Source organism: Exophiala dermatitidis (assembly GCF_000230625.1).
Source record: "Exophiala dermatitidis NIH/UT8656 unplaced genomic scaffold supercont1.5, whole genome shotgun sequence".
NCBI classification, from domain to species: domain Eukaryota; kingdom Fungi; phylum Ascomycota; class Eurotiomycetes; order Chaetothyriales; family Herpotrichiellaceae; genus Exophiala; species Exophiala dermatitidis.
Genome location: NW_008751650.1, coordinates 1,285,473 through 1,313,231, shown reverse-complemented (window position 1 = coordinate 1,313,231; position 27,759 = coordinate 1,285,473). Strand labels below are relative to the sequence as shown.

Genomic DNA, 27,759 nt, shown 5'->3' with positions numbered 1-27,759 from the left:
ATGGAGGTCGATGGCGTGGTAGGCCAGAAGCTGTACAACATGCAGATGTTACCGGGCAAGTTTGGGGCGCAGTTGAACGGCTGCAGTTCGCCGGTTCACGTCGAAGTTGCATGCACTTTGGCAGGGACAGAAACTGGGCAGGAGAGCGGGAAGTGGACACGTGGGGGATGGTGGGATTGGCTGGAGCAAGATCGCAGTGGATCATGCTGGCCCCCTCAAGCACTCACTAAGGGAGAGCTTAACGGCAAATGGCCTAGCGCATGTCTTTAGCACCATTAACTCATTTACGACTAACTTCAACTCGGCTGCTGCTACGACCTGGAGGCTGTTTCAAGCGACCTGCAAGAAACTCATCTCGCTGTAGGTTCCTGGTAAGTTCCAGCTGAATTCGCTACCAGTCACATCACAGATTAGCCTTTTGCTTAGAAGTCTGCTCAAGTCCGCAAGTACTTCGACTCGAAAGTATACAGAACGACATTCAGCGGATGGGCATTATTATATTCAGGGCTGGATGCAGTGCCCACAACTCCAGTTTCAGAGGTAACGGGTGATGTAGTGGAACCTCCAGTATCCACGCACCAGCCTCGCTGAGCGCAAAGTCCATGTGCGACTCGGTTCTCTTATCTCTTATCTTTTGCTAGAAACTTGCCAGTGGCATGGACATTCTCCTCAGCTGCTCTGAAACATACATGATGCCTCGCATGATATTTGACCCCCTCGCATAAAGGAGTCTGTTATCACGAAAGATCGGGCCGAACTGTGAGGACTTCTCAATGCCATCCTCAAGGAGAGTTTACATTTTGACATTTGTCGAACTGACATCTTGGTACAGTATACTTATTAGGTATTGACATTCTGACTAGCACCTACAGAGGTACCTAGGTAGGTGTATGGGTACGGCGGCAGAGAATAGGGGTTCTCTGGTTAGTCAGCGGATATAATCTGACATTGTCGCACGTGACTCCCACCTATTTGATCACGTGATGGGCAGGCAATACTGCACCCTACACCTCAGCTAAAGCGGCAACAGAAGATTTTAAGCTTCAATGTCTTAGACTTTGTTTACTGGCGGAAGCCAAAACCGACGTCACGCGACTGGCTCCCGCGTGCAGTTCCTGAGTCCCGCATCCGCATCTGCATCTCATCTGCGCCTGTCATCTGCCATGCTTTTCTCTTGCTTCCCTCGAATCCTGAAAGCCAGATCCCCAATTAAAAGGACTGCAAGGATCCCATACCTAACCCAGCTGACCATGCTTGTGTTCAGTTCCATCTCTCATCATGGCAAGACAATAAACTCAGGCGTTAAAACCGCTCCCTAGCATGAGGCACCGAACTGTGTCAGGCATTGTCCTTTTGTTCGCCTGGGCGACTTCAAGTCCGGCAGTCCAAGGAACAAGATGAATGATCCATCCTTGGATGACAATATCATCCATGCCTCTAATCAGGTCACTGAAAATGTCCCTAAGTCCTACGCGGACGAAGAGGAAGAAGAGAGAAGTTTTTTGACCCCCGCCAGGTGGTGGTATGCCTCGACTGCCTTCCCTCTCATCGCCGGCACGTTCGGTCCGATGGCCAATGCATTCAGTGTTTGCGCCCTCGTGGAGAACTGGCGAGTCAGAATACCTGCAGGAGGCACCGAAGAACATGGCGTTGATATCAGGGATCCTAGCTGGTAAGTACCCGGCGGACTGATATCTGTGTAGTACCGAACCGCTGAGCTGATATGATGCTATGGAAGGTTGATTGCGGTCAATGCCGTATCTCTTGTCTGCGCTCTGGTCGCCAACTTGTCGCTCCTGCTTAATATGGCCCGCCGTGTGCCGTTTCAAATTGCACAGCCCATCACTATTGTTGGCTTCTGGCTGGCTTCGGTTCTGCTCATTGTCCTCATCGCCATTGCATCCACTGACTTCCATGCCCCGGGTGTTCAGAATCAAGCCTTGACCCAGGCCTACTATTACGCCGTCTTTGCTGCCGGATTGTACCAGATTATTTCATACCTTATGTGTGTCACCGTGTATGGAGCCTACAAGGGCCATTATAGCAAGGAATTCAGACTCACCGTTGCCCAACGCACGCTGATGCTCCAAACCATTGCATTCCTTGTCTACCAGCTTTTGGGAGCTCTTGTCTACTCACATGTCGAGGGCTGGAAGTTTCTAGATGCCGTGTACTGGGCCGACTTCACTTCTCTCACCATTGGCGTTGGCGCCGACTACGTGCCCAAAACCGACGTCGGGCGTGGGTTGCTTTTTCCCTTCGCCATGGGAGGAATAATCATCCTAGGTCTGGTGGTGAGCTCTATCCGGTCTCTGATCCTAGACAGAGGGAAGAAAAAGATCGCCGCACGCTTGACCGAGAAGTCACGGGCGAAATTACTCGCAAAAGTTGAAAAGATTGTTAACGAGAAAAGTCGGATAAAAAGACGTCTTATGGGTCTGGACAAGAACATGGCCAAAGCATTGGCCACCGAACCTGGGGATGACAAAATTGCCGAGATTGACAGGAGAGAAGCCGAGTTCGAAGCAATGCGAAGGGTACAGGATAGGGCGACGACGCAGCGGAAATACCTTAGTCTAGGTATTTCGACCTTTGCATTCGCCTTCTTGTGGACGCTAGGCGCTTTCATCTTCTCGAAGGCTGAACAAAATCAGGATTGGTCGTATTTCGAGTGCGTCTATTTTGCATACACCACCCTCCTGACCATCGGCTATGGAGACCTACAGCCAATGAGCAACAGTGGGAAGCCATTTTTTGTCTTTTGGTCATTGCTCGCAGTGCCGACGTTGACCATCTTGATATCAGACTTGGGGGATACAGTGATCAAGACGGTCAAAGATGTGACGATCTGGTTGGGTGAGATCACGGTTCTGCCGAGCGACGAAGCCAGCACGAGGGAGCGACTGAGGCAAGGCCTTTACAAAGCAACACTTGGCAAACTTGACTCGAGGCATACTTATGCCAAAGACGTGGAGCAGGGGTCCAACACTGATGAGGGAGAAAAGGAGCTGCATCCGGGGTTGGCGAAGCTTTTCGGCCGACACGGCAGGAGACGCGAGAATCAGGGTGCACACGAAACTGGTGATCGACTGGCCGCCGATTTTGAGCGGTCCGAGGAAGAGGGTGAATCGCTCGCGAGAGAACACGGTGAAAGAGCAGAAGAAGGTACGTCACATCCATGATCCGCAGTTTCCCGCCGCTAATGCCGATGTGAAAAGATGAGCATCACTACCGGCACGCTCTCCTTTCCCAGATTCGTAAGGTATACGCGGACACAACCGCAGCCACACCCAAGAGATACAGTTATGAAGAGTGGGTGCGGTTCCTCCGGTTGTTAGGCGAGGACGAGCAGGATCCTGCCTTCCACAGGCGGGCGCCTGAGTTAGATCAGGGCTCCGAGGCGCAAGAAGTCCCTCCGGAACACGAACAGGAAGCCACATACACCAAAGAGGAAGGGGAAGGAAAGGAGCACAAGAAAAGATGGAGTTGGATAGGCAACCACAGTCCGTTAATGGGAGATAAAGAGGAGGCAGAATGGCTGTTGGAGAAATTGTTCGCGCGGCTAGAGGAAAGCCTTCGCGGCGAAGGGAGGAAGAAGGAAGAAAGGGTCAAGAAGGAAACTCGCAAAGATCATGCGGGTGGGCAGCAGCCCCCAACTGGAACAAAGGATGACGATACAAGCAGGACAAAGACGGGAGAGGATGAAGAGTGATCGGATGTCGCGTCTATTGGTGTCTTGAGATTCAGCGGTGGAGTTGGGGGACATTGAAAACCTCTGGAATAGCGGATCGGCTCTACAGTACAAATATAGTCGTTTGACGGAGAAATGTTTGCTGAGAGTGTCACGGTGGCATTGATCACCCTGGAAAGAGTCATTGGCGTCGGCAAGGATCACTACTAGTACATGATGCATATCGCCCGCTTCGAGACGTGGTCTTCGGGAATCTCAGATGGTCTCGAATCTCAAATATCTCGAATTATCACCCACCCCTGACCCTTGTCGCCTCCGTAGTCCCAAGTCCTTCTGCTCCTCCAACTCGCTCAAGAACACAAGGCATACGTGGCGTGGAGAGGTCAGAAGGGCAGTGGGAAGAGAGGAGACTGGCTCGGGGGTTGTCAGTCCGAAGTACGAGCTCAGAAAATGCTTATTTTGACCTTGTTCTATGTGGACTTTGACCCGAGGCCAGGGCGCGTCTTCAATTGCCACAGCTCCTGCCCGTTTCTATCTTGTCTCCCTCTATCTTTCGAACCAGCTCGGGACAACGGAAGAGGAGAAACACTGGACTATTAGATTGCCGATGGGTGGATTCAAACATCCGACGGCTACCCCTCTAAGGCCGCCCATTGTTCGGTCTCGCAATCTTGTCCTGCGGATCATCGAGCCCTTCAACAGGCAACGAGCTGTGATTCCGCGACGGGATAGGACACTCTATTCATACCATCGGATCAAGCAGAGCAGCGAGCAATCTGACTGCTTGTGACTACCGCGGCAAGCGCCCAAGAGATGGCGCAGGCGAGATTCTTTCCCGCCACCGGCACCACTCGAGACCATGCATCGTTCACAGTATCTGCCTCGTGTGCCGTGCCATCTACGAGACGGACACCCTTGATATGGTCGCTCGATCGCCTTCGGCTAAACCTTACAGCAGGGGTTTCTCTGGCACAACGGCTTCATTCCGGTCTGATATGGGTGGCACGCCATCCATCTCCATACTCCGCAAGCCACACTCCATCCTTGTCCCCTCCTCCGCATTAAGTTGTATGCATATCTGGGGAACAACACAGCACAGACCCACGCTTCGAAGGCCGAGGTCCACAACATGCCACTCCTCTATCGCAGCACTGCCTAATACCTTAGCCGACGCAGTGCTTGTTTCACTCCTCTATGCCTGGGAGACGCATGTCTATTGGACAGGTAGCGAGTTTTGATGGCATATCACCCCCCGTGCACTCCTTTGGCCCGTTGCCGTACCCCTCATCGCTTGCCACCGGACAGTGAGGGATGATGATCCCCTTTATCAGGACCCTATACTAGGGCCCGTCAAGGACGCGGGGTACGAGACCGGGCCCGAAGAAAAAGGTACAAATCTCGCATATCGACCGACCCTGGCAGCTTGTTTCGTGGATTCCTCTACTATATCTCCCGTCCTTGATATCATTTCGCAAGCCTCGGGATAAACGCCGTAGGCCATAGCAAGGAAAGAGGAAGAAAGGCTTCTGATTTCGCCAACAATGGGGTCGCATCAGATAGAACAGGTAGATGTTCTGCTCGTCGGGGCCGGATTTGCCTCGTTTACGTTACTAAACCGGTAAGTTTCTTTTCAACTGCCCGGCCTTGCTAGACGCGACCATTCTCTGACTTTGACTTCGGTACCCTGCAGCCTCCGCAAGCTGGGATTCTCTGTGCGAATCTTTGAGAAAGGAGGAGCGAGTGGCGGCATCTGGTATTGGAACTGCTACCCTGGGGCGCGGGTGGACACAGACTCGCCTATCTACCAACTGTTCGACAAGGAACTCTGGGAAGACTTCACGTTCACGGAACGGTACCCGGGCTGGCAAGAACTACGTCGGTACTTCGACCACGTGGAGAAGAAGTGGAATGTCCGGGACTACACGTCGTTCAACAAGCATGTGGACAGCGCGGTGTTCGACGAGAAGCGACAGCAATGGTTAGTTGAATGCGCGGACGGCACCGAGATCTACGCCAACTGGTTCATCCCGTGCATCGGGTTCGCCAGTAAGAGATACACGCCGCCGTTCCCTGGGCTGGGCAACTTCCGCGGCGACATCTACCACACTGCGGTATGGCCTCAACACGGGGTCAACCTCAAAGGCAAGCGCGTGGCCGAAGTAGGCACCGGAGCGTCCGGGATCCAAGTGATCCAAGAGATTGGCGACAAGGTCAAAGAACTGACAGTCTTCCTACGCACGCCCAACATGTGTCTGCCGATGAACCAGCGGAAGCTAGACCCGGCGGAGGAAGAGAAGAAGAAGAAGGACGGCACATACGAGAAAGAGATGGAGAAGACACGGCACACATTTGCGGGCTTCACATACGACTTTGTGGACCGCAACACGTTCGACGACACGCCCGAGGAGCGCGAGAAGTTCTACCACAAGCTCATGATCGAGGAAGGCGGTTTCATGTTCTGGCTGGCCAACTACAAGGACATGCTGTTCGACCTCAAGGCCAACGAGGAGGCATACAAGTTTTGGCGCAAGCAGGTCCTGAAGCGCATCAAGGATCCCGAAAAGCAAAAGCTGCTGGCTCCCGAGGTGCCGCCTCACCCATGGGGCACGAAGCGGCCGTCGCTCGAGCAGCGATTCTATGAAGTCGTCGACCAGCCGCACGTCAAGATCATCGACGTCAACAAGTCGCCCATCGAGGAGGTCACGCCCACGGGCCTGCGCACCAAGGAAGGTCTGGTTGAGGTCGATGTGATTGTGTTGGCTACTGGCTTCGACTCGGTCACCGGCTCGCTGGCCCAACTCAACATCCAGGGCACCGACGGCGGTACCATTGCTGACCACTGGAAGGATGGCACAAAGACCTCTATGGGTATCGCCATGCCCAATTTCCCCAACATGTTCTTCCTTTATGGTCCTCAGGCGCCGACGGCGTTTAGCTCTGGTCCCAGCTGTACCCAGTTCCAGGCCGAGTGGGTCGAAAAGACTTTCCAGCTCATTAAAGAAAGGGGTATTACTCGTCTTGAAGCTACTCAGGAATCAGAGGACGACTGGTGCAAGAGAATGCATGAGGCGTGGAATGCCTCTTTGTTCCCTATGGCAAAGAGTTGGTACCAGGGTGCGAATATCCCTGGTCGGAAGGTCGAGCCTTTGAATTGGTGAGTCTAAACTGCTTTCTGTTTTCCCCCTTTGCTTTTACTGTCCAGTGTCGTTGCCGACTCGGTCTTCCGAGTGTCATCATCGCTTTTGACTTGATATGTTTTATTCGAACGGAAGAAGAGAAAGACTGACTGATTGTTCGTTACAGGGCTGGCGGAATGGTCGAATACGTCAACACCCTCGACCGCAGTCTGGACAATGATCTGCAGGGCTGGCACTACGCTACGGCCGAGGCCAAAGCGTGAAAGAGGGAAGACACACAAGCCAAGCCGCATCAGAGGAACCTGAGCAGGAGCTGCTTTAGTAGTGCTTAGCTCTTATTCTCAAGACACGATTGGTTACACTAGTCACGGGCGAGAGAGGCGGAGGCGGAATGACTTGATTGTCTACTGGATGTATAGCTGTATATAGATGATATACCCGGTATTTATTGTCACGAATTGATTACATCTACTCATCAAGTCGATAGTCTTTATGGCAGCGAATTAATGTAGTAGTTGAGTATCGCTCGTCAATGACGACTGAAGGTAAGAGACGCGTCCCGGGAGTCTTTTCGAGAATCGTTTTTTCCGAGCCGATCGAAGACTTTCAGACGACACGACTTTGTTTGTCATTGTGCCAGCCTTTCCATTCTGTCGAGGCCACGCTGTCGCCGTAGATGGGTTGCTGTGGCTGTGGCTACTAGCTCGTGTTGGTGTTCCGAGCTTGACGGATGGGTGCTCATCTGATGCGCGGATAGGGAGGCATGAGATGGCTCACAGGGCCTGTTTAATATAACTTTCGAAGAGGACCCACGACGACGACTCATGCATGCGGCCTCGTCCTCGTCATTCCTGATTCTGTCTCCCGCACGCCGCGCCGAGGAATGGCTCATAACTGTTTTCGACGGAATCGGTCGGTCTTGACTCCAAAGAGTGAACCCTAGGGATCCGGAGCAAAGAGTCTCTTTGCTCACCTTGCTTCCAAATGCTTCCGAATGGGAGCCAGAGAGGCTTGCTGAAGCTCATGCCTCAACAAGGTCGATCGGATGGCGAGCGAGTGTGGTAAGTCCGACAAACCAATTCTGCCGCTGCTGTCGGGTTGCCTGTGTGCATTAAAGTATGGTATGGCGCACCAATTTTGGCGAATAATGGAACCTGCCCATGCTGTCCAGTATTTCACTCTTTCTGATCATAGCAATCTCGTCGCGTCAGGGTAGTCACTTCAGCTTTTCTTCCCCAGCTTTTCCATTAAACCCCCTCTCAAGCCCATCAACCCCAGCCAAACAGCTTCCTCGGTCCTGATGGTACGACTGCCCTGTCCAGGCAAGACATTGACCCAATAATCGAACAAATCCTTCACATTTTTTGGAGTGATACCCATCTCCTGCAACTGCGGGTCATTTTTCGCAGCAGTCTCTAGGCCCGCGACACCGCCAAAGACGATCAAGACATGTTGGAACGGAAGTGGCTTGCTGTCCGCGTCCGCAAACTCCGGTCTGGCAAATACTTCGGACAACGGAACCCCCCTTTCCGAAGTCCCTATTGAAATGTCGTAGCCGCCATCAAAGGGACATTCTGTAAAAACGTTGGAAAGACTGCTGCATTGTCGAACAGCATAGCCCCAGTAATACCCCTTTGCTTCCCTGGGCGTGTCTGGTGAAACGGCCGTGGCGAGCTTTGAAGGAGGCTCTTCCAATTCAACAGTCACTCGGGTCCCGCGAGGAATGTCGGAATCCGGAATCTCTCGTGGCTCAGATAGACCTACGTCCACGAGAGTCGCTGTCGATGTGCCCCGGGGAGAAGAAGTAGGGCCAAGAGACACGCCTTCACGATACTCGCACCATTCATTGGCGCGCAAGTGATGCGGCATGTCGAGACTGGGTAGTGTCCCGGCAGTCCGGAGGTTGGGATGCATAGGAAACAGAGTTTTGCGCAAGTGAGGTGGAGTTTCTAGGTAGGACAACAAGTGGGCGAGAAAATGGTCGGGATGTGAAAAGGCAGTGTAGTCGTGTTCTGCGATGGCGGGTCGTCGACGCTGGACGTCGGGGGATTCGTCGTCGAAGATGACGATTTCGTCCACACAGAATACGGCCAGAGCCCGGGCGATTTGGCCTGCTAAGTAGGTCTTTTGCTCGTGCGATTTGGCGTTGGCGATGATGCTGCCCGGCAAGGCGACGCTTAGAGTGAAGGAGCGTCCGCCGGTGGGTTGGAAGACTGCTGTGGGCTTGGATGTGTCCACGTCGGCTTCTTCATAGTCCGGACGAGACGAGGGGCCTCCATTTGTGTTGGTGGTGGTGGACTTGCTGGACCCGGACTCTCTTTTGCGTTTCTATGGATGGCAGTCAGTTTTGAACATAGAATCTTCAGAACGGGAGCAATGACTATCATATACCTTCTCTTTCGCCATCATGAGATGAGTGTCCTTGAGTTAGAAGATATGCGACGAACGAAGAAGTATTTCCTACTGGTTCGAGACGATATAGAAACTTTTTGGATATTAGCAAGGGACTCGATCTGCACCGCCATACTTAGTCAGCAGATACAATCGTTCAGCCACAGAATCAGCCACAAGCTGCACGTGATCTGCCAAGTCCGGCTGCGTCATCACGAGCCCAAATTTAACCCGCCAAAGTTGGGGGCCGAGTGGCTGCGCCGCGTTCAACGAAACGTGACCCTGAGAACCCTGAGAGATCAAAGGGGGATGGAAAAGGAGAAACGCTGCCAGCGAATTGCATCCATGTCAAACCCATAATTCAAGACACAAGACAGGCTTCAATCCCAAAGTCTGTCTGTCTTGCAGTCGATTGATTGTACTACATTCTCCTCTTCAGACCTTTTAATTCTTGTATTTTAATAATTCCTCTACTTCGCCCTTCTGCTTACGACCACTCCTCATCGCGGTCTTCCTACATAATCTCACTCCCAGGGGCCATTCAGCCCTAGTCGCCAACGCCTCGTCGATCCCCCGTCCCACCACCCTCACCCTCACCCTCACGCGACACCATGAAGATCGGACGCCGGCGCATATCACTTCTTTTGTTGTTGGTCTCTTCTATTGTATACACCGAAGCCTCGGTGGGCAGGCTGCCGCGAGCGCTGTCTCCGGCCAAAAATCTCCAGGCTGCGGGCACACTGGGCGAAGTTGTCGCGTCGGCGGGAGGATCAACCGGTGCCGGAGTCGGGAGTGCAAGCGGAAGTGGAAGCGGAAAACATTTGGGCACAGAACATGCACCCGTCGACGGCAAAGATGGGATGCCACACGAAGGACCCTTTGTCGAGACGACGGCAGAGCGCACTCGAAAGAAGACGCACGGGTCAGGACTAGATGACGACGACTCGGCGTATCAAAAGACATATTCGGACCAATACTCAGACACAAACATACCGCAGTCCAACGACGCAGTCATGGACGACCGACTCCGGTCGAATCCTGTCGAGGGCACTCGGGGCGTGGAAGGCGGCATCTCAGAAAAGTCGAGGGAGGGCAAAATCACAGACAAGAAACCCGACCCGCCTAAGGACGCCCGACCCATCCCGCACAGCGAGGTCGAACATCTCAAAGAGGCAGACAGCTCGCACGGCTCGGAGCCCAAAGGCGCGGCGGTTCTGGAAGAGGACCCTAAGAAGATCCTTGCGGTAAGTTACAACAGATACAAAACGACCACCGGAGACCATCTGACTTTGACTTGTGTTACAGGCTCCGACAGATCTTCCAGAAAAGCCCTACGACATTCCTCCTCCAGAAAACCCCTCGTCGCCCAAGGACACGAAGCTGTCATCAGAGACGGGCAGCAAGACCCTCAAATCGGCAGAAGATGAAAGTGCCGTCATCCGACCCATGCACTCCCTAATCCTCTCATTTGCCATGATTATCTTTTCCGAAATAGGCGACAAGACCTTTCTCGTAGCCGCGCTCATGGCCATGCGCCATCCTAGAGTGGTGGTGTTCACCGCCGCGTTTTCCGCGCTCGTTACCATGACGGTCCTCTCAGCCGTGCTAGGCCACGCGGTCCCGACATTGATCCCGAAATGGCTGACCAATTTCGCCGCGGCAGGCTTGTTTTTGGTTTTTGGCGTCAAAATGCTTCTGGAGGCCCGCGCAATGAGCCCCGACGAGGGTGTCAGCGAGGAAATGAAAGAAGTCGAGATGGAACTGGAAGAAAAAGAACATCAACAACAGCGCCGAATGTCGAGACGTCGATCGTCGATTTCTCCTTATGCCCTGGAAGCAGGTCGTCTTTCTATCGGTTCCAAGAAACATACAAGCAACGGTCGTCTCCCGTCCCCGCCCGAAAGTCCCGCCAGCTCGAGAGAAAGCTCTCCGGCTCGTGGTGTTGGTCCGTCTATCAGCAATGCCCTGGCCGGTATTAACAACTTGTGCTCGTTACTGCTTAGTCCTGCCTGGGTCCAGACTTTTGTCATGACCTTTTTGGGCGAGTGGGGTGATCGCTCGCAAATCGCTACTATTGCCATGGCCGCCGGTCAGGATTACTGGTGGGTTACGGTTGGTGCTCTCGGCGGCCATGCCATTTGTACCGCTGCTGCGGTGTTGGGAGGAAAAGCCATTGCTGGAAAAGTCAGTTTGAAAACAGGTGAGTTTGGTCTCTATCTCTACCCAAAACATTTGCAAGACTTTTGCATCCCATCCTATCATTTTTGTTTCGCTCAATCTCTAACATTCTGCTCTGTACAGTTACCATGGGCGGCGCAATTGCCTTTTTGGTCTTTGGGGTTCTTTACCTCCTCGAGGCCGTGTACTAGTCTGCTAGAAAACCACCTAGTCGGAGCCACACGGGGCCTCTTTGCTTTTTCGCTTTTTGCGTTCCAATGCTGGGATGAATGGATGGGGAGAATCGATCAAGAAAGACGTCTTCAAGTCAGAGTCAATTAGCCGAATCAGGCGCGAATGGAGTTGGTGGTCGGTGGGCGGCCGTGGTAGCGTGGTAGCTGCTACTTTAAAATGTAATACAGCTGGCTGATGCTAAGGATACTCAAAATTCAGTGCTCGACGAGGTTAAAGTGCACCTCGATTTCAATTCGGCGCAGAACAGGGGGCGAGGCGGCAAGGGCAGACATACACACTTTGTAGTAGGTAGCCACTCGGAGTCGGACGAAATGAGATCTTCAACTGATCAATCACATGGACCTGGACGTGGAGGTAAATTGCACTGGCAGCGGCCAATCCTGTAATGTGAAAAACTTTTTCCATCATGATAACTCGTAATACCTACATACAGGTCCTGTACGTAGTAATCGGCAGTAGCAGCAGCAGTAGCAGAAGTAGCCACCTCACAGGCCAAATGCCAGTAGAAGTAGCAGTGCCATCGCCAGAGCGGTGGGCAGAGCAGAACACCAACGAAAGCCGTAAAACCGAATTTCAAACGCCAGAAAACTCACACATCCAACAGAATAAACGCCAGACCGAACCGTCCATAACCCCGGAAATACACACCATCTCTGAGGTAGGTATGTTTGTGCTGTTTGTCCTTCCCCTTTGCGCAGCGCCCCTTTGCGGCAAACTCGATCCCACCAGATGTGACTGTCCGACACCAAGTTCCACCATTATGCGCCGAGTCGTGAGAAGAAAATACAAACAAAAACAAAAACTCCGTTCAAACTGATCCCAATTTCCCTAGACAATCTCACAATACGCCAACAATCAAGAAAAAAAAATCATCCGTTCATCGAGCCAACCAGCCTACCTGCTTGTCGAGATCAAGATCCAAGATCAAACGGTAGCCACTGCTGGATCCAATATGTCTTCGCTCGTCCGTACTTGGAGGAAAACATTGAAGCTGCCATGGTGTACCATCCTTGCCCCAGATGACCTCTTGTTGTAGGTAGTAGGCAGTGCCGGTTGTCTAGCTTCTCTGCTTCGGGCGCGCCAACATGTTCAAGCGGCTGAGACTCAAAATGCCTCCGGTCTTGCGCTCTTTGGCATTATTCTTGGCCAGTTCTCGAGCCGAACTCTGTCTAGGCTTTTTGGTTGTTGCTGTTTTCTTTGCCGGGGAGTGCGCCGCCTCCTCGAACTTGGATGTGTCGACTCTCATACGCTTGCCACCGCGCTTGTCGCCTTCGTCTTGTTCCTGACTGTCAAGGGAAGGGGTGTCTCGCCACCCACCGGGAACAGACGGCATGACCGAGATACGACGGTTCTCTTTCGAAGTCTCCTCATTGCTCTCGGTGCCTACAGAGACGGTGGACTCGCGACGACGTTTCTTGCCCGGTAGCCCATGCGGAACAGTCTGGACTTCGGTGTCTTCGAATGGTTGCACAAATTCGGTCACACCCGATGTGCGCACGCGACGGATAGTCGAAGGCGAGGGCTGCGAGAAGTTCGGGTTGCTGGGAGATCGCATGACTCTATTGGCGTGGATTGTTGGATCGGTCTTATTCATCATGGTGTTGACTGACGTCAGTGTAGACGGCTCGGCCGGACGCGATGGGTGATGCAAAGTGGTGAAGATCGATTTGAATTCTTTCGATTCGCGACGATTATGGTTCTTTGCCTTTGAGGAGAACGTTCCTTCATCCATGGCCTTCGGGCGAGCCGGGCTTGAGAGGTCATCTGGCAAGGTCGGATAGTCGATCTCGCTTTCCGCGTCCTCCCAGTTGTCATCGTCACCATCATCCTCATCCTGAAGCACGTAGGCGGCTGGGTCATATAGTTCAGCAGCAGAAGGGAGCGCTTTTCCAGGGGTAAGGTGCGGCAATTTAGCAGGACTGGGACTTGCAGCCGCCAGCTTGACGGCATATCTGGACTTGACGCTGGGAGTGAAATCGACCTTCTTCACTGAGCCTGTTCCGGGAGTTGCGGAGTGCGTCTCGTGTCGTATGGGTGTCGGTTGCTTTTCATCGGCTGGAGTCGCGGTATCTATCTTCCGCCCAGGACGCAGAATCGACTTCAAGCCGGCAAATTTTGGCAATCTTGATGCAAATCCATGGTTAACCGGGGGTTGAGGTACCTCTGCGTTGAATTGTAGTCGCTGAGGCGAGGCAGATTTGTTTTCAGCTGCAGTGAAGCGCTCGGATGGCAGAGATGGAAGAGACATATTCAGACGGAATGTTTCAGCCTGTGGCAACTTGCTGGGACTTTGCATAGTCACAGCCCCATGAGAGGTGGCCGGTCTAGCTGCTTGTACTGTAGACACCGTCTTCAACGATCTGACAGAAGCGGTGCGTTTCGGCGCTTGGGCTTTGTTAGGCGACGCCACCGGGATCTGACTCGCTGCACTTCTGGCTAGCGAAGCTTTTGTAGGCGAAAGTAACCTGCTCGACACTGGCCTCGGCACCGTGGTCTTGCCAGGAGACTGCTGCACTTCTGCCGGTCGGCAGGCGGACACATCTTGTAGGACCGAATGGCGGGCACGTTTGGCTGGGGCTGTGTTTTCGAGTCGTTCTGGTTGAGCAGGAATAGATTTGAAAGGACTGACCGAGGTTGGTCGACCGAGGAAAGGCGGGCGAGCTCGACCAGGTGTTCCTTTTCCAGAAGTTCGTGGACGATCAACATCGTCGAGCCCTGCCTTGGAGGGACTTCTCTTGAGCGACTGTGCTGTCGGCTGGGCATATCCAGGTCTGGCACGGTATGCCGACGGATGATTTGCAATAGAGTCCATTTTCTTGAACTGCGCCATGTGAATATCGCTGAACCGTCCTGCCTTGCTCTTGGGTTTGGCAATCTTTCTGCCGGAAGCATTGATTCCATTGAAACTAGCCTCAGCGTCTTCGTCTTTCTTCAATTGCGCCTCCTTTTCCGCCTGCATCTGTGTCTTTATCCGTGCGGCTTCCTCCCGAACAGTCTCCATGAGCTGCTGTGCCTCCGTACTCAGTTGAGACTCGGAATTGAACTTGAAGTCAAACGCGGTTGTCGACAAATTGGCTGGACTACTGGTGCGGGCCTTCGTCGGAGTATGCTGTGTGCGGGCTTTCGTGGGAGTATTTTGCGCGCTTTCGATAGAATGAAGAGGCTCGGGCGGGATATCGACGAAACCTAGCTTCAGACCGGAGTCCGGGGCTTTGGCGGTGCTATGGTGAACCAGTTCTGGGTGCATCTCGGCCGGATCTGGTCTGGGCTCGGTTCTAGGAGTTTTCAAGCCGGACAGCTTTGAAAGCTGCGACTTGATTGTCTCAGCAGAGGCGGGCGTCGCGAGGACATTGTCAATCGATTGCGACTCTGTAACGTCTGGGGTCTCGTCCCGTTCTACCAAAGATTCGAGATGTACGGTCGAGGCAGCTTTACGATTCGATGTTCGCTGTAACCGGTTAGCATTGAGGTGTAGATTGAGGGCGGTGTGCGGGCGGATATTCCAAGACTTACTTGTTTCTGGGGTGTTTTGCTCAATCGTGCAGAGCGGCGACGAGGGGCGGCCATGATGGATGAGCATGCAGAGCCCTGATGACCACGCACAGGACAGACGGCACGATGGAGTAGTAGTTGGGATGTGATGGCTTGTATGAAGGTACTTCAGGTGGTCCGTGGAGCACCGGGTGGAGGAGGACGGGCCACAAGAGACTTGTTGATTCTAGCTAGCCGGATGGAATCGCTACACCACTGACAGCGTGTAATAGAAGGAGCAGAGATAGAAGAGTCCTCTTTGGGACATCCACAACAAGCCTTGGTAGCGACAACAGCGTGTATCTGGATCGTGCAGTGTGTCTTTGTTTGGTGCGCTGCTGTGATTTTGTCCGCCGTGTTACGTCAGGCGATAAACAAGCCAAACAACTCCCAATTGGGATCTTGCGCAGACTTGGCGTGACCAGCAACGCGGTGTCACATGACTGAAGTCCACGTGATGGGATTCCTTCGTGGTGGACTTAACCGACTGCTGGACTTGGAGTCTTCCGCTTCTCCGGCCTCTCACGTTGAAGTCAAGACATTGTATGGTAGATTAGGTAATTATGTTACAAGGACGCCACCTAGTGCGAGTCATCCTTCTTCACGCACCACTTGTGCACTCCGCATACAATCCCCTCACAAATTATCCTAGCTTAATAAGCAGATATACAGAGGAAGAGAGACTATTCTCGTAATTACTTGAAGGGACTACTAGCTTAAGCTATTAGATTCTGAATATTGATTATAGAAGGGGACTACTATCTGCTAATATAAATTTTAATTAACTTTTCTACTCTAGGGTAGAGTAGGAGGTGTAAAACTATCTGTTTACGCCTAAACTTTACCCCCCTGCGTGAAGAAGGATGACTCGCACTAGGTGGACGCGGTTGGGTCGGCTACCATCAATGATCCAAGAGGGGCGTGATGTACAGTGTGAAATGTCCGTTGACGGGATACAAGCACACCTCCCCCATCTCTGCAGTACATGTATTGCCCTCTCTCTTCCTCTTGTGGCGACATCGAGACATCTCAAATGAATAGCTCATCCAATCCTACACTAGTACTGCGTCCGTCAAGTGTATCAGGTCTGATGCCGTGTCCATGGATATCTACGTTCGTGCAGCTATCCGGCAACCTGAATCCCATCAAGCAAGACCGAACAATGCACCTAGACCGTTGGATGCATGTTATCATAGATCTACAGCGCTAGTTATGGGTTCTTTGCGGGGGAGTGTTGGACCACGAATAGTGCAGAGCAGTAGTATCAGCGGCATAGATACTGCCGACCGAGTAGTGGTATATGACTGTCGAAGGAAGGGCCCTGCATAGCACTAATTATGTAGGCGGTACCTAGCACGAGTATCACGCGCCCCTTGACCACGAGCAGCATAGTTCAGCACAGCAGATTGATGCCATATCAGGGCCACGATCAAGGCCACCAATACCGCAGCACATCATTGCCCTCTCCAGCGCAGTCTTCCCGCCGTCGAACGAGGTTTCATAGTATATGATTGGAGTCGAGGTGTGGCGGCGATGCTGTTTCCAGTGCAAGGCTGGCGGAGAACCTCGAGCCTCCCCCCTTCGCATCGCTGATGACGTCGGTGGAGCCAGGGACCCAACATGAAAACCGCTCGGGACCAAAATCCCACGTTGTTCATGGCATCATCATACATCCGGTTGCACAGTCTGGCCATTGCTCGGTGAGAACGGAAACGAGTTGTAATAGCTGTCGCAAGTGAAATAGTCCCTCATTCCTGTATAATTCCTCTGCATCCGACCGTGGGTAGATGCGCCTACAATTGTACGTCTCCCAGCGGCCGTGATCGTAGACAGATTTTTTCTGCCGTTTGTGCGATAAATGACACCGTGCGCTGGGATTTAATGCCCACAATGGCCTCGGGCTCTCGATCACCCACGCTCCGTGCCTCGTCTGACCCGTTGGGCGCAGACGCTGAAAAGAATGCTCCTGGCCTCGATCAGGACCAGACCCTCAACCAACAGAGCCCAGTTCGCCCTGGCGTCGAGCCTCTGGGAGAAAAGCGACGCTCCTCTCGAGGCTCGGCCTTCCGCCGTCTGAGCGCCCATCAAACCGCAGACCCCTTCTGCGACGATGACACCGAGGATGGCGTCAAGTATCGAACCATGGCATGGTGGTAAGTATGGCACTTATTCTCTGCCATCTTGCGGGTATGGAGGAGTTCGAGGCTGACTGATGCTCAAATAGGCAGTGTACCATGATTATGATTGCCGAGACCATCTCTCTCGGAATCCTATCATTGCCTTCCGTGCTGGCCACTATTGGGATGCTGCCTGGTGCCATCCTCATTATCGGTCTCGGTATCGTGGCAACCTATTCGGGATACGTGATCGGCCAGTTCAAAATGGCTCATCCCTGGGTAAGAAAGCCTACAGTCCCCAAATCTTCTCGGTCGGTACGGACATGATCTGACTTGGTTGATGACTAGGTCCACAACATGGCTGATGCCGGATACGTTCTGTTCAGACCGCTGGGACCGCGTTGCGGCGCCGTCGCGCGTGAGTTTTTCGGCGCCGCCCAGACGATATTTTTGATCTTCAGCATGGCCAGCCATATCCTGACTTGGACCATCTGTCTGAATACTTTGACCGATGGAGCTGCTTGCACCATAGTTTGGGGCATTATTGGACTCATTCTCTTCTGGCTGTTCGATATCCCGCGAACACTGCTCAAGGTGTCTTGGCTCTCTTGTGCGAGTTTTCTTAGCATCACCACGGCTGTCATTGTTACCATGGCAGGTGTTGGCGCCAAAAATCCTGCCCACGGCGATTTTAAAGCCACGCACACCACGCCATTCGTCACTGGATTTCTCAGTGTTGCCAATATCGTCTTCGCCTACGCCGGCCATGTGGCATTCTTCAGTTTCATCTCCGAAATGAAGAATCCCGCTGACTTCCCCAAGGCCTTGGTTGCATTGCAAATCACCGATACAGGCATGTATTTTCTGGTGGCGATGGTCATATACGCCTATGGAGGAGACGATGTTGACTCGCCCGCGCTGGGAACAGCAGGGCATATCGTGGGAAAGGTGGCCTGGGGTCTCGCAATACCTACTATCATCATTGCTGGCGTGATCTATGGCCATGTCGCCTCCAAGTATGTCTACGTCCGACTGTTCCGAGGCACCAGGCATATGTCGCAGCGAACGTGGCTTTCGGTGGGCACTTGGCTCGCCATCACCCTTACAATGTGGTTGCTGGCCTGGATCATTGCCGAGTCCATCCCGAACTTCAACGACCTGCTGGCGCTCATTTCGAGCTTGTTTGCCGCATGGTTCACGTACGGAATTTCTGGGGTATTCTGGCTCTTCATCAACAAGGGCCAATATACCAGGAATTGGCGGAAGATTTGCCTGACCGTTGCAAATGTGCTGTTGTTTGCCATGGGCGCGGCCATCTGTGGAATGGGTCTTTATGCCAGTGGAACTGCAATCAGCAAGGAGCCGACTGGAAGCAGCTGGACCTGCAAGAGTAATGCAGAGTAAGTCGGTGGAGATATGTTTGCCATGTCTTATGAGCCTGTCGATGGCAACATTTGTACTATATCTTTTGTATGAAATGAGGATCATTGTTGGAATCAATCAGTCGGCTTCTGAACTTGTAGACTTGAGTGTAGGGTATCACCGATGGGCTCGTACTCTTCGTGGATCTTGAACCCTTCACCGACCGTTTTGCGTTTGGACGGGAGGGCTCCTGGGATCCATCAGCAGAACAGGACTCTTTGTTAGTATTCGAGAGCAACATAGTATTACCTGCCTGCGCCATGTCTCTCGCGACTTTGCAGTTTGCATTCACCTCACTTCACAATTTCAGCTCACAGACAGCGCCAGACTCGCACAGTGGTTTCAGCCCCAGACACCGCGCCCTGCTCACTGGCCTCTTCCTCTCTAATGCCTAAAAGAAAAGGATTCCCTAGGTCTAGTGACCATTCTTCCAGTGACCGCGAAGACGCAAACAAGCCAACAGGTGCAGGCGCGAAGCGACAAGCGACGGCAACCCAAAATACTTCTCTTGAAAGCGTTGAAACAATGGGCTTCATGAAGTCAGTCAAGACTCGCAGGGCGTCAAAGAGGAAAAAGCCACAGGACGAGGAAACAGAGGATACCAGCGCGGCTGCCGATCTGGCCCCAGACCGCGTAGACGCCGCCCAGCAGCGCAGCCCAGGCGGCAGAGAGACTGAGACTGCGGCTAAAGACACCAAGTGCTCGCCTAATTCGAGAATTTTCGAGGGGGGCAACAACCTGAACCAGAATGCCAGTAACTTGGACGATGACAATAACCCTCATCCTAGTATCGAACAGCAACAACAACAGGAGCCGCAGACCAGAAGTTTCAACGTCATACCGAGAACCCAAGTCAGAGCAAAGTCCAGAACACGCAGTGCTTCTCTCAAGAGCGGCCTGAGAGCAGCAATCGAAAAGCTGCACCGTCCACTGCGCACGCCTTCCTACACAGAACCGCTGCCCTTGTTTGGGGAGAATCCGAGACCAAATAACACGGGAACGACGGCGTCTACACAGGTGCCTCTTACGGAGGAAAACCTTCGTCGGCTGCTACACTCGCTGGAGAACGAGAGTGGCGTTGTTGACTTTGACTTTGTTGCTAGCCGTGGTGCCAGCCGCCGCAGAACGCCTCCGAATCCCTTGGCCGCTCAGCCTGAGCCCAAGCCTCTGCTTCAGCTTGAACCGCCGCCTGGGCCCGATTACTCTCCCACGGCTGCCCGTGTCAGTGTCACGGAACCAGCCCCACCCACATCCACAGCGACTGGTCGAAAACCATCGGCGATATCATTCATGCGGAAGTCAAAATCCCCCAAAAAGCACGACAAGGACAAGAACAAGAAAAAGACAAAACTTCAATCCGACACACACCCTCTGAATCTGCCTCCTGACGAACTGCGCAAACTCACAGTCCAGATGGCTCGACAAGAGGCTGAGGCTGAAGCAAATCAGCAAGCCGAAGCAACTGCCAGTGCCAACTCCGGCAAGCAACCGGAATCTGCAGACACTGGCAAAGATGTACCAGAGACAAATAACAGAGAATTCACCCTTCCCCAGGGTTCCTCGCCGCCGGTCAAAGATGCATCAGAAGAATCTACCGACACACCCGCTGACGGAACGTCGAACGGTGTGAATGGCCATGAAGAACGAAGTCCAACCCCTCCGCCGCACCGAAGTTCGCCGCCGCCCAAGGTTGACCCAGAAGCCTGCAAAGCCGCAGGTAACAAGTTCTTCAAGGCAAAAGACTACGACAAGGCAATTGAGGAATACACCAAAGGTATGTTTGTTCAAGTCGCGTGCTGAGATTCTTGAGAATAACAAACTCGTCCTGTAGCCGTCGAAGCCGATCCTTCCAACCCAACCTACTTGTCGAACCGAGCCGCAGCCTATATTTCCGCAAACAAATACAACCAAGCACTTGGGGACATATTACAGGCGAGCAGATTGGACCCGAACAACGACAAAATTCTTCATCGTCTTGCCCGCGTCTACACTTCCCTCGGCCGACCACAAGATGCGTTGGACACTTATGCAAGAATCCCCAATGTTTCCCCCACAGACACGGCTGCGGCCCGGAAGGCATTGCAGGCCATCGAGGTCGCAGAAAAGCAGATTTACTCTGAAGATGGAAACGGCAATATGGCTCTTTGGAGCATTGAACAGGCCAAACAGACCCTTGGGCCCGGCACACCTACACCACGACGATGGCAGATACTGAGAGCCCTTGCCAACTTGAAGATCGGGTCAGCAAACGCGCTGGGCGAGGTCCAAGCCATCGCTCAGAGTTTGTTGAGGGAAAATCCCATGGATGCCGAAGCGATGGTGCTCGCTGGTCGAGCATTTTACTTGAGGGACGAAAGACCGCAGCAGGGTAAGAGTGACTATGACCGCGCGGAAGAATATTTCAGACAAGCATTGGCGCTCGACCCTGACAATGCCGATGCGCGAAAATACCTTCGGATAATGAAAAAGCTCGACCGTGCGAGGACGGAAGCCAACAATCTTTTCAAGCAAGGCAAATATCCCGAGGCCATCGCCGCTTACACCGAGGCCCTGACAATCGATCCCACCAATAAGGTCACCAACGCCAAACTGTTGGGCAATCGTGCCACCGCGCGGACCAAGATCAAGGAGTTTGACGAGGCCAAAACCGATTGTGACCAAGCACTGAAACTGGATCCGTCGTATCTCAAGGCTCGTAAGATCCGTGCCAAAGCCACGGGCGAATCAGGTGACTGGGAACAAGCCGTCAAAGACTACAAGGCGTTGGTGGATGATAACCCGTCGGACCCGGAACTGAACAAAGAACTGCGCAATGCCGAGCTGGAACTGAAGAAGTCCAAACGCAAGGATTACTACAAGATCCTCGGTATTGACAAGGATGCCGGAGACAAGGAGATTGAACGTGCATACAAGCGCAAGGCAGCCGTGCTGCATCCCGATAAGACCATGGGAGATAAAGCCAAAGAAGAGGAATTCAAAGACTGTCTCGAGGCCAAGGAGACGTTGCTGGATCCTCAAAAGCGTCACATCTATGATTCTGGTGCGGATCTCATGGACCCCAGTGAGGGTTACGGAGGAATGGGTGGAGGATTCCCCGGCGGCATGGGAGGCTTTGGCGGAATGGGCGGTGGAGGCGGTGTCCAGATCGACCCTGAGATGTTGTTCAATATGATGAACGGTGGCATGGGTGGCGGGGGCGGTGGATTCAGATTCAGCACCGGTGGTGGCCGAGGTGGTTACTCGCCTTTTGGTTGATTGTCCGAAGCTGTTTCTGTTTCCCGGCTGCATCATATGCGCACTGCATTGCAACAAACAGCTGGTCCACCGTGTCTGTGCGGTGCATGACCCACAAGAAGAAGGAGGTGTCCAACAACCAGAGACATCACCGGCGCCAACAGCATCTCAAACTCGGTCGAAGCACACATGGATAGCAAGCCTTGGTCAATTGCCACTCCGTGTTTTGGTGTTCCATCGCCAAGAAGCCCTGCAGCTGGAGTGGGAGCTAGAATGTCGCGAAGGAAAGACACATTGATCTTTTGGGCCATTGCTGCTGCGAAAGGTATGCTCTTGGGCTTTTCTTTGTCATGGCCATCTCGCCGGGACAACGATGCCGCCAGACGGAAACACAGGAAATGGCTTGTCTAGGGGCCTTTGGTCGGAACCACAATGGTCATGGCTCCTACCGCGCAGCTGTCCCCCATACCTCGGTGGGCTGCAACGGGATCCAAACTTGTACTGTAACGAGTAGAACAGGGTCCATAGAGCAGAGCAGAGAGCACTGCAGTGAGTGGACACAGGGGAAAGAAAAGAAAAGAAAAGCATAATACTGTATGTCCATCAAGTTTTCTAGTTCATCGCTCATCAATGTTACTAGTATCTTGAACATGCGAATTCAACCACTGGCAGGTCCCTGGAATCAATTGACTTGGAACCAAGCGTCAAGCGCCCTCTTTCTCATTACCCCAAGGATCAGCATCAAATCAGCACAGCTCAGTCCAGCTCACCGCCTAATCCTCGTGCTCTGCCGGACTCTTGCCCTCGAGGGTCCGGCAGGAGCGGACTCCTCTTCCTCACCCAAGTCATCTTGACCCGGGTTGCCGTCGTCGTCATCCTCTTCACCACCCTCCGCATCGTCCCCATCTCCGCCGCGGTGATGATGAGATCTGTCAATCTTGCCAATTTTGATGCCCAGACTGCGCGACAATCTAGCATCAAGTTCCTCCTCTTCCATCTTGACCAATTTAGTCACTCGGCTGGAACCATTGGCCTCGCCCTCACCACCTTCATCACCATTCTGATCGCGAGCTCTCGTGGTATTCGTAGATCCCAATCCCACAGCCCCATACCCATAAACACTCCTAACCAACCCCAATACACCATCCGTCCCAACCTCAACTTTCCCCCTCGGCCCAGGAACATACTCGACCACCTCTTCACCCGAACTCGTATCCCTCCGTCGATCAATATACCCCTCCCTGATCATCCTTGCGAGCAACTTATCAAGGCTTCCAAACGGAGTATACGTATCGGCGTTCACGCGTTTCAGATACCGCTCCAACTTCTGTTCCGTGAGACACTTGTTGTTCAAGTAAATCAGACTGAGGATAAAAGTGTACAATGCTGTATAGGACGCTTCGGTCTCGACAGAGGGTGCTCGTGCAGGTTGGGCAATTGCCGGGTTCTGTTTTAGTGCTTCAGGCAGGATAGAAACCAAAATCCAGGATTTTGATGATGTTGACGATGACGACTGTGTCTGTTGAGTTGCTTCTTTCCGGCGATCTTTGAGAGTGGTTTTCTCCCGTGTGGGAAGTTCGACGAGATACATTCCGAATGTGGACTTGAGGATCTCTTGGGCGCCGTCGAATACGGCGCGGAAGGATCGGCCTGCGGAGGAGGTGCCGGTGTTATTGGTGTCTTTGAAGATCTTGGTCGAGATGTCGGACCGTCGGAGGGGTGTGCGTGAGTACTCGGTTGCGAGGGCGAGGCAGACGAGCTTTTTGATTAGGGTGTGTTGGGTTTGGGTGTGGGTTTGGGTTTGGGCTTGGTGATCGGAGGTGGTTGACGAGGTGCTTGAGGCAGAGGAGGAGGATCGGCGACGACGCTGTTGTTGGTGTCGTTGAGTTTGTGTCGCGGAGGCAGAGGCAGAGGCATCGGAGTCGGAATTGGATTCGTGTCCGCCACCGTCGCGAGATATCGCGTCTGCTCGACGCTTGAGGGATGGCATGGTTTGGTTGTGGGAGATTGTGCGCTGATGTGTTGTTATGCGTTGTTGACGCAGACGCTGGAATAGATACTGCTGGTTTCGAAAGACTCGGACCTTAGGCTAGGTACTGCAGTGGTGTTGATATGTGTCCGGCCTGGACAAGCACGACCGTCGAGGCAATACGATCGGTCTGTGGATGGGATGAACAGAGAACTAAGGTATCCTGCAATGCAGTGTGTTTCCCTAGGTAAGCTGAGGTATATCGCTCTGCCTGGAGGCAGGCTCCTGATGGTTTGCGGACTACGCGTTCGACGATGGTCTCCAGACGCGTCGGCGGTTAATTGGCGTTGGCGTTCTTAAGATCGGATTACTAATCACACAAGTTGATACGATGACTAAGCTACACGATGTTGCTGCACAGCTGTTGCAGGTTGTCAATTAATAACTACGACCAAGTCACAACCCTACTCGAACCGAATGATAGAGCGTCTTCCGTGTACGACTGTACAGTGTACTCCGAGATACACTCTTCCGTGTACGACTGTACAGTGTACTCCGAGATACACGGCAATGAGAAAGAGGGACTAATATCTCAATTGTAGATCCTGCAGAGTGGTGTGTAGTATAATCCTTTCATCGCCAGTGCGCCAACACAATCGATTGCCAAAGTCTAGTATCTAAAATAACACGCCATCCTGTATCGATCCCATCCCGGGTATGTACGTCCTGTGAAACCCATTTTCAAAACACCTCGTCGCTAGCGCCATGTGACTGTTGATAATCATCGTATAGTCGTAAAGTCCGGTCTCGGTATCACCTTGAGTGAACCCTGCCCGGGTGTGTGGGGAGTATGTATGTATTAGTATGTATGTGCACATGTGCAGTAGTGACATGACAAGTCGTCATGGTGACGATCTCGGACCTCTTTGTGGACACCAAGTAAAGAATTTGGCTACCACGTAAGGATTCTATGCGTAAGTATATACATCGAGGAAAGAGACGAGGATAGTCTTGAGCTGAGTGGAGTTGACCCGGCTCGTGCCGAGCCGACGAAGGAATAGCGGTGAAAGGCCCGTATAAGGGTCGTCACGTCGTTCGACGTAAGAACGTTGTTAGGTGTGACCTTGGTGCCTATCTTTGATAGAGCGACTGGTCACCGTGCAGGCAACCACGAGGAAATGTTGAAGGTTGGCGGTAGTCTCGACTCGGTGGCTCTAGGGGTTTCGAGAGAAATATTTGCTGGCCTGTCAACTTCCTTTGGTCGTCTTCCGCCATGATATCGGTGCTGATTTGCATTTGTTGACTTGTGATCTTGTAATGTGGCATCCAGTTGAATCTCAAAATGGCATGCGGTGCAGAAAATCTCTGGGTCCTGGGTTTTCGGGATCCGAGCCAGTCAAAGATCTGTCGGCAGTTGCAAAGGTTGACTGGCATTCTTGGTAACATTGCGCCGACCTGCATCACGCTCCTTGGGCCTGAGCTGGTGTGGCTGACAAGCTTCCCATCGCTCCACATGATAACGATGAAAGTGGATCTTCCATCCCTGGCTCTGCACGGAGCAACTGCTCGATCCACGAGTCGTTGTTGAAGGACTGCGTGTATTCGAGCTGTGCCGTACCGTCTGACTCGAGAGGAGCAAGGGCGGTGGGCGGTGTGCTATCGAAGCATGTGGTCGGTGCGGTCAAGACTTCGCGTGCAAATTTGGCCACCTGGCTTCTGGCCACTATTGCACGAGGCCAAATGTGGCCAAATGACCCTAGGGCCGAAAGAATCAAATGCAGGCGCTCCTTGATTGCCAACGCCTGATCAGACCGGTCCACCACGGCATAAGCAGGCAGCAGGACTGTCGCGCCAGCGGTCAATGCACACACAAGCCACGGGGTTGCGTAGCTTAGCGGGCGTTGAACGGAGGCCAGGTCTGTGAGATTATTGGCAGAGCGCAGCGCTTTGGCCGTATGCGATGCGTATGTAAGGGCAGGCAGACCAGCCGCCTCGGCTTTGGTACACGTAGTCCGGTAGTGATTGCGGATGAACGTGAGTGTCGAACGCGGTCGGTGTAGACTAATGGCAGCCCAATTGATGATGAGATGTGTGACAACAAGGGCTTCGTCGACAGTCCCGTCATATCGGATGACTTCTCGTTTCGAGGGTGGTAGCGACAAGAAGAAATTGGATATGCTTGCATCGATCGCCTCGACTTGCGGATCTGTCACGGCGAATGTGTCTGCACCCAAGGCCAACACCGATCCGAGGATATAAGTGGCTTCAACGGTGTAAGCTAACGTGGAGTATTCGAACGTGTCTTCGGCGACGGCCCGATTGCGCAGATCCGCGAACGTCCGGAGCAAGGGGGACGGTCGCAGTTCGTTATAGTCTTCATCGTGTCCCGGCAGTGGCACGTCTGCCGGTGTCGAGTATGTCCTGAATGGCAAGTGGCCGCCAATGACCGCGACGACCCCTTCGATAGTCATCAATGTCCACCACGTGCGGCGCCAGGACTCTTCCAGGACGGGATTGCCTTTTCCGTGCTGGATAGCAAAAGTCGCGTGCTGCATGCCAAGTCGTATTGCGGTCTCGATCGCCTTGTTCAAGGCGGCCGATCCTCCTTCTTGATCAAAGCGGGCGTAGTTGACAAAGGCAGAGAGGATAAGACCCTGGACCTTGTAACCATCATCAGGGATTTCGTCTGAGAAGATGACCCTCGCGGCATTAGACAATGCAGAACGGTTCGCCTGAGGAAGATAGTGACTGGCCAGATATCGGATGACTGCCCGTAGGGCGTGAGGCATGCATGACGGGTCTTGAAGAAACATCTTCCTGGGAATTGTAAAGGGATGAGCAGGGTAAAAATGCTTGTAGAAAAGTTCGATGAGGTCGGTGCCCTCAGCCTCCTCAGCCTTGCCTACCATCGCTAGATCGTGATCTCTGGGTATCGATGTGGTGGAGGTGCTGTGATTGCTCGGGCTGGACTTCTGAATTTGCTCCAGACTCATTACTTGGGTTTCATAACTCAAGGGCTCCGCCGTTAGTGCTGGTTCCACGGCGCAGAGCTCCTGGTACGCAAGAGCACCTGCCTGGGTAAAGGCAGCGTCTTCGAAGAGCTGAGGGCCATTTTCAGCAGGTGTGGAAATGGACCGCTGTCGTTGAGCGGTTTCGCCAGAATTGACGCGTTGCTCGGCTTTGTCCTCAGCGGCGTTGTGCGATTTGCGAAACTCGCGATAGCCGCGACGAGATTCAACCCAGAAGCAGTGTCCCTTCCGGTCAGCACATCTGCTACACAGCGGCTTCTGGCCGTCACATTTTAAGTGGCTTTTTCGGCATGGAATGCATGCCAGTAAACTCGGCGGCTTCGATCGGGGTTTAACAGGCGCCGGGCTGGAGACTGAAGTTTCGGTGTTTGACATTGTCTGGATCTTTTATGAATAATAAGAGGTTGACCTCATCTCTGCCGCATCATACACAGGATATGGCCCTGGTTGTCCGGAGGAAATTGCGGAGGAGAGCCACTTGAGGTTGAGACCGGATCAACGGCAAAGGGTGGAGAAAGACCAGATGGGCCGACTCGAACAACGTGGTGCTGCGGGTCTATGTATCTTTCTGGAAGGACCTTGCAGCGCCGGGGAATCAAGTATGATGTGCTTCTCACGGAGTCGGATACGATACGAAATGAGTAACGCTAGATTGGCGATTCAAAAAGGTCCCCGGCTCAAGGAGCGACGAAGTGGAAGTTGAGTCGCGGCGACTTTTGGCTGCACGTGACGTCGGGGATTACGCGGGGCGCAAAATGTTCCGCCGCTAGACCTAGAATGGCATAGCGGCGGCAAACATCGATGCTTCTGTCGACGTCGCTGCTCA

At 53.1% G+C, this 27,759-nt stretch overlaps 9 protein-coding genes across 9 annotated transcripts; 5 read left to right on the top strand and 4 right to left on the bottom strand.

Moving 5' to 3' along the window:
- Nucleotides 1-1,397: 1,397 nt before the first annotated feature.
- Nucleotides 1,398-3,712, top strand: HMPREF1120_06063 (potassium channel, subfamily K; the record flags this gene model as incomplete). Its single annotated transcript, XM_009160258.1, has 3 exons — nt 1,398-1,672; nt 1,739-3,165; nt 3,219-3,712. The coding sequence occupies 3 exons, from the start codon at nt 1,398-1,400 to the stop codon at nt 3,710-3,712; spliced, it is 2,196 nt and encodes a 731-aa protein (XP_009158506.1).
- Nucleotides 3,713-5,232: 1,520 nt separating this feature from the next.
- HMPREF1120_06062 (cyclohexanone monooxygenase) lies at nt 5,233-7,091 on the top strand (the record flags this gene model as incomplete). The annotated part of the gene is made up of 3 exons (XM_009160257.1): nt 5,233-5,309; nt 5,382-6,845; nt 6,995-7,091. 3 exons carry the CDS (start codon nt 5,233-5,235, stop codon nt 7,089-7,091), a joined length of 1,638 nt encoding a protein of 545 aa, XP_009158505.1.
- A 958-nt stretch (nt 7,092-8,049) lies between these two features.
- On the bottom strand, nt 8,050-9,234 carry HMPREF1120_06061 (uncharacterized protein; the record flags this gene model as incomplete). The annotated part of the gene is made up of 2 exons (XM_009160256.1): nt 8,050-9,156; nt 9,220-9,234. The coding sequence occupies 2 exons, from the start codon at nt 9,232-9,234 to the stop codon at nt 8,050-8,052; spliced, it is 1,122 nt and encodes a 373-aa protein (XP_009158504.1).
- Nucleotides 9,235-9,504: 270 nt separating this feature from the next.
- On the top strand, nt 9,505-12,062 carry HMPREF1120_06060 (uncharacterized protein). Its single transcript, XM_009160255.1, has 3 exons — nt 9,505-10,463; nt 10,525-11,419; nt 11,521-12,062. Exons 1-3 carry the CDS (start codon nt 9,831-9,833, stop codon nt 11,586-11,588), a joined length of 1,596 nt encoding a protein of 531 aa, XP_009158503.1. The 5' UTR covers nt 9,505-9,830; the 3' UTR covers nt 11,589-12,062.
- A 626-nt stretch (nt 12,063-12,688) lies between these two features.
- HMPREF1120_06059 (uncharacterized protein) lies at nt 12,689-15,198 on the bottom strand (the record flags this gene model as incomplete). Its single annotated transcript, XM_009160254.1, has 2 exons — nt 12,689-15,079; nt 15,145-15,198. 2 exons carry the CDS (start codon nt 15,196-15,198, stop codon nt 12,689-12,691), a joined length of 2,445 nt encoding a protein of 814 aa, XP_009158502.1.
- A 1,576-nt stretch (nt 15,199-16,774) lies between these two features.
- On the top strand, nt 16,775-19,198 carry HMPREF1120_06058 (uncharacterized protein). The gene is made up of 3 exons (XM_009160253.1): nt 16,775-17,315; nt 17,387-17,558; nt 17,628-19,198. Exons 1-3 carry the CDS (start codon nt 17,044-17,046, stop codon nt 18,681-18,683), a joined length of 1,500 nt encoding a protein of 499 aa, XP_009158501.1. The 5' UTR covers nt 16,775-17,043; the 3' UTR covers nt 18,684-19,198.
- Nucleotides 19,199-19,584: 386 nt separating this feature from the next.
- HMPREF1120_06057 (DnaJ protein, subfamily C, member 7) lies at nt 19,585-22,926 on the top strand. The gene is made up of 2 exons (XM_009160252.1): nt 19,585-20,475; nt 20,533-22,926. The coding sequence occupies exons 1-2, from the start codon at nt 19,992-19,994 to the stop codon at nt 21,954-21,956; spliced, it is 1,908 nt and encodes a 635-aa protein (XP_009158500.1). The 5' UTR covers nt 19,585-19,991; the 3' UTR covers nt 21,957-22,926.
- HMPREF1120_06056 (uncharacterized protein) lies at nt 22,702-23,925 on the bottom strand (the record flags this gene model as incomplete). The annotated part of the gene is made up of 1 exon (XM_009160251.1): nt 22,702-23,925. One exon carries the CDS (start codon nt 23,923-23,925, stop codon nt 22,702-22,704), a length of 1,224 nt encoding a protein of 407 aa, XP_009158499.1.
- Nucleotides 23,926-25,364: 1,439 nt separating this feature from the next.
- Nucleotides 25,365-27,308, bottom strand: HMPREF1120_06055 (uncharacterized protein; the record flags this gene model as incomplete). The annotated part of the gene is made up of 1 exon (XM_009160250.1): nt 25,365-27,308. The coding sequence occupies one exon, from the start codon at nt 27,306-27,308 to the stop codon at nt 25,365-25,367; it is 1,944 nt and encodes a 647-aa protein (XP_009158498.1).
- Nucleotides 27,309-27,759: the final 451 nt, after the last annotated feature.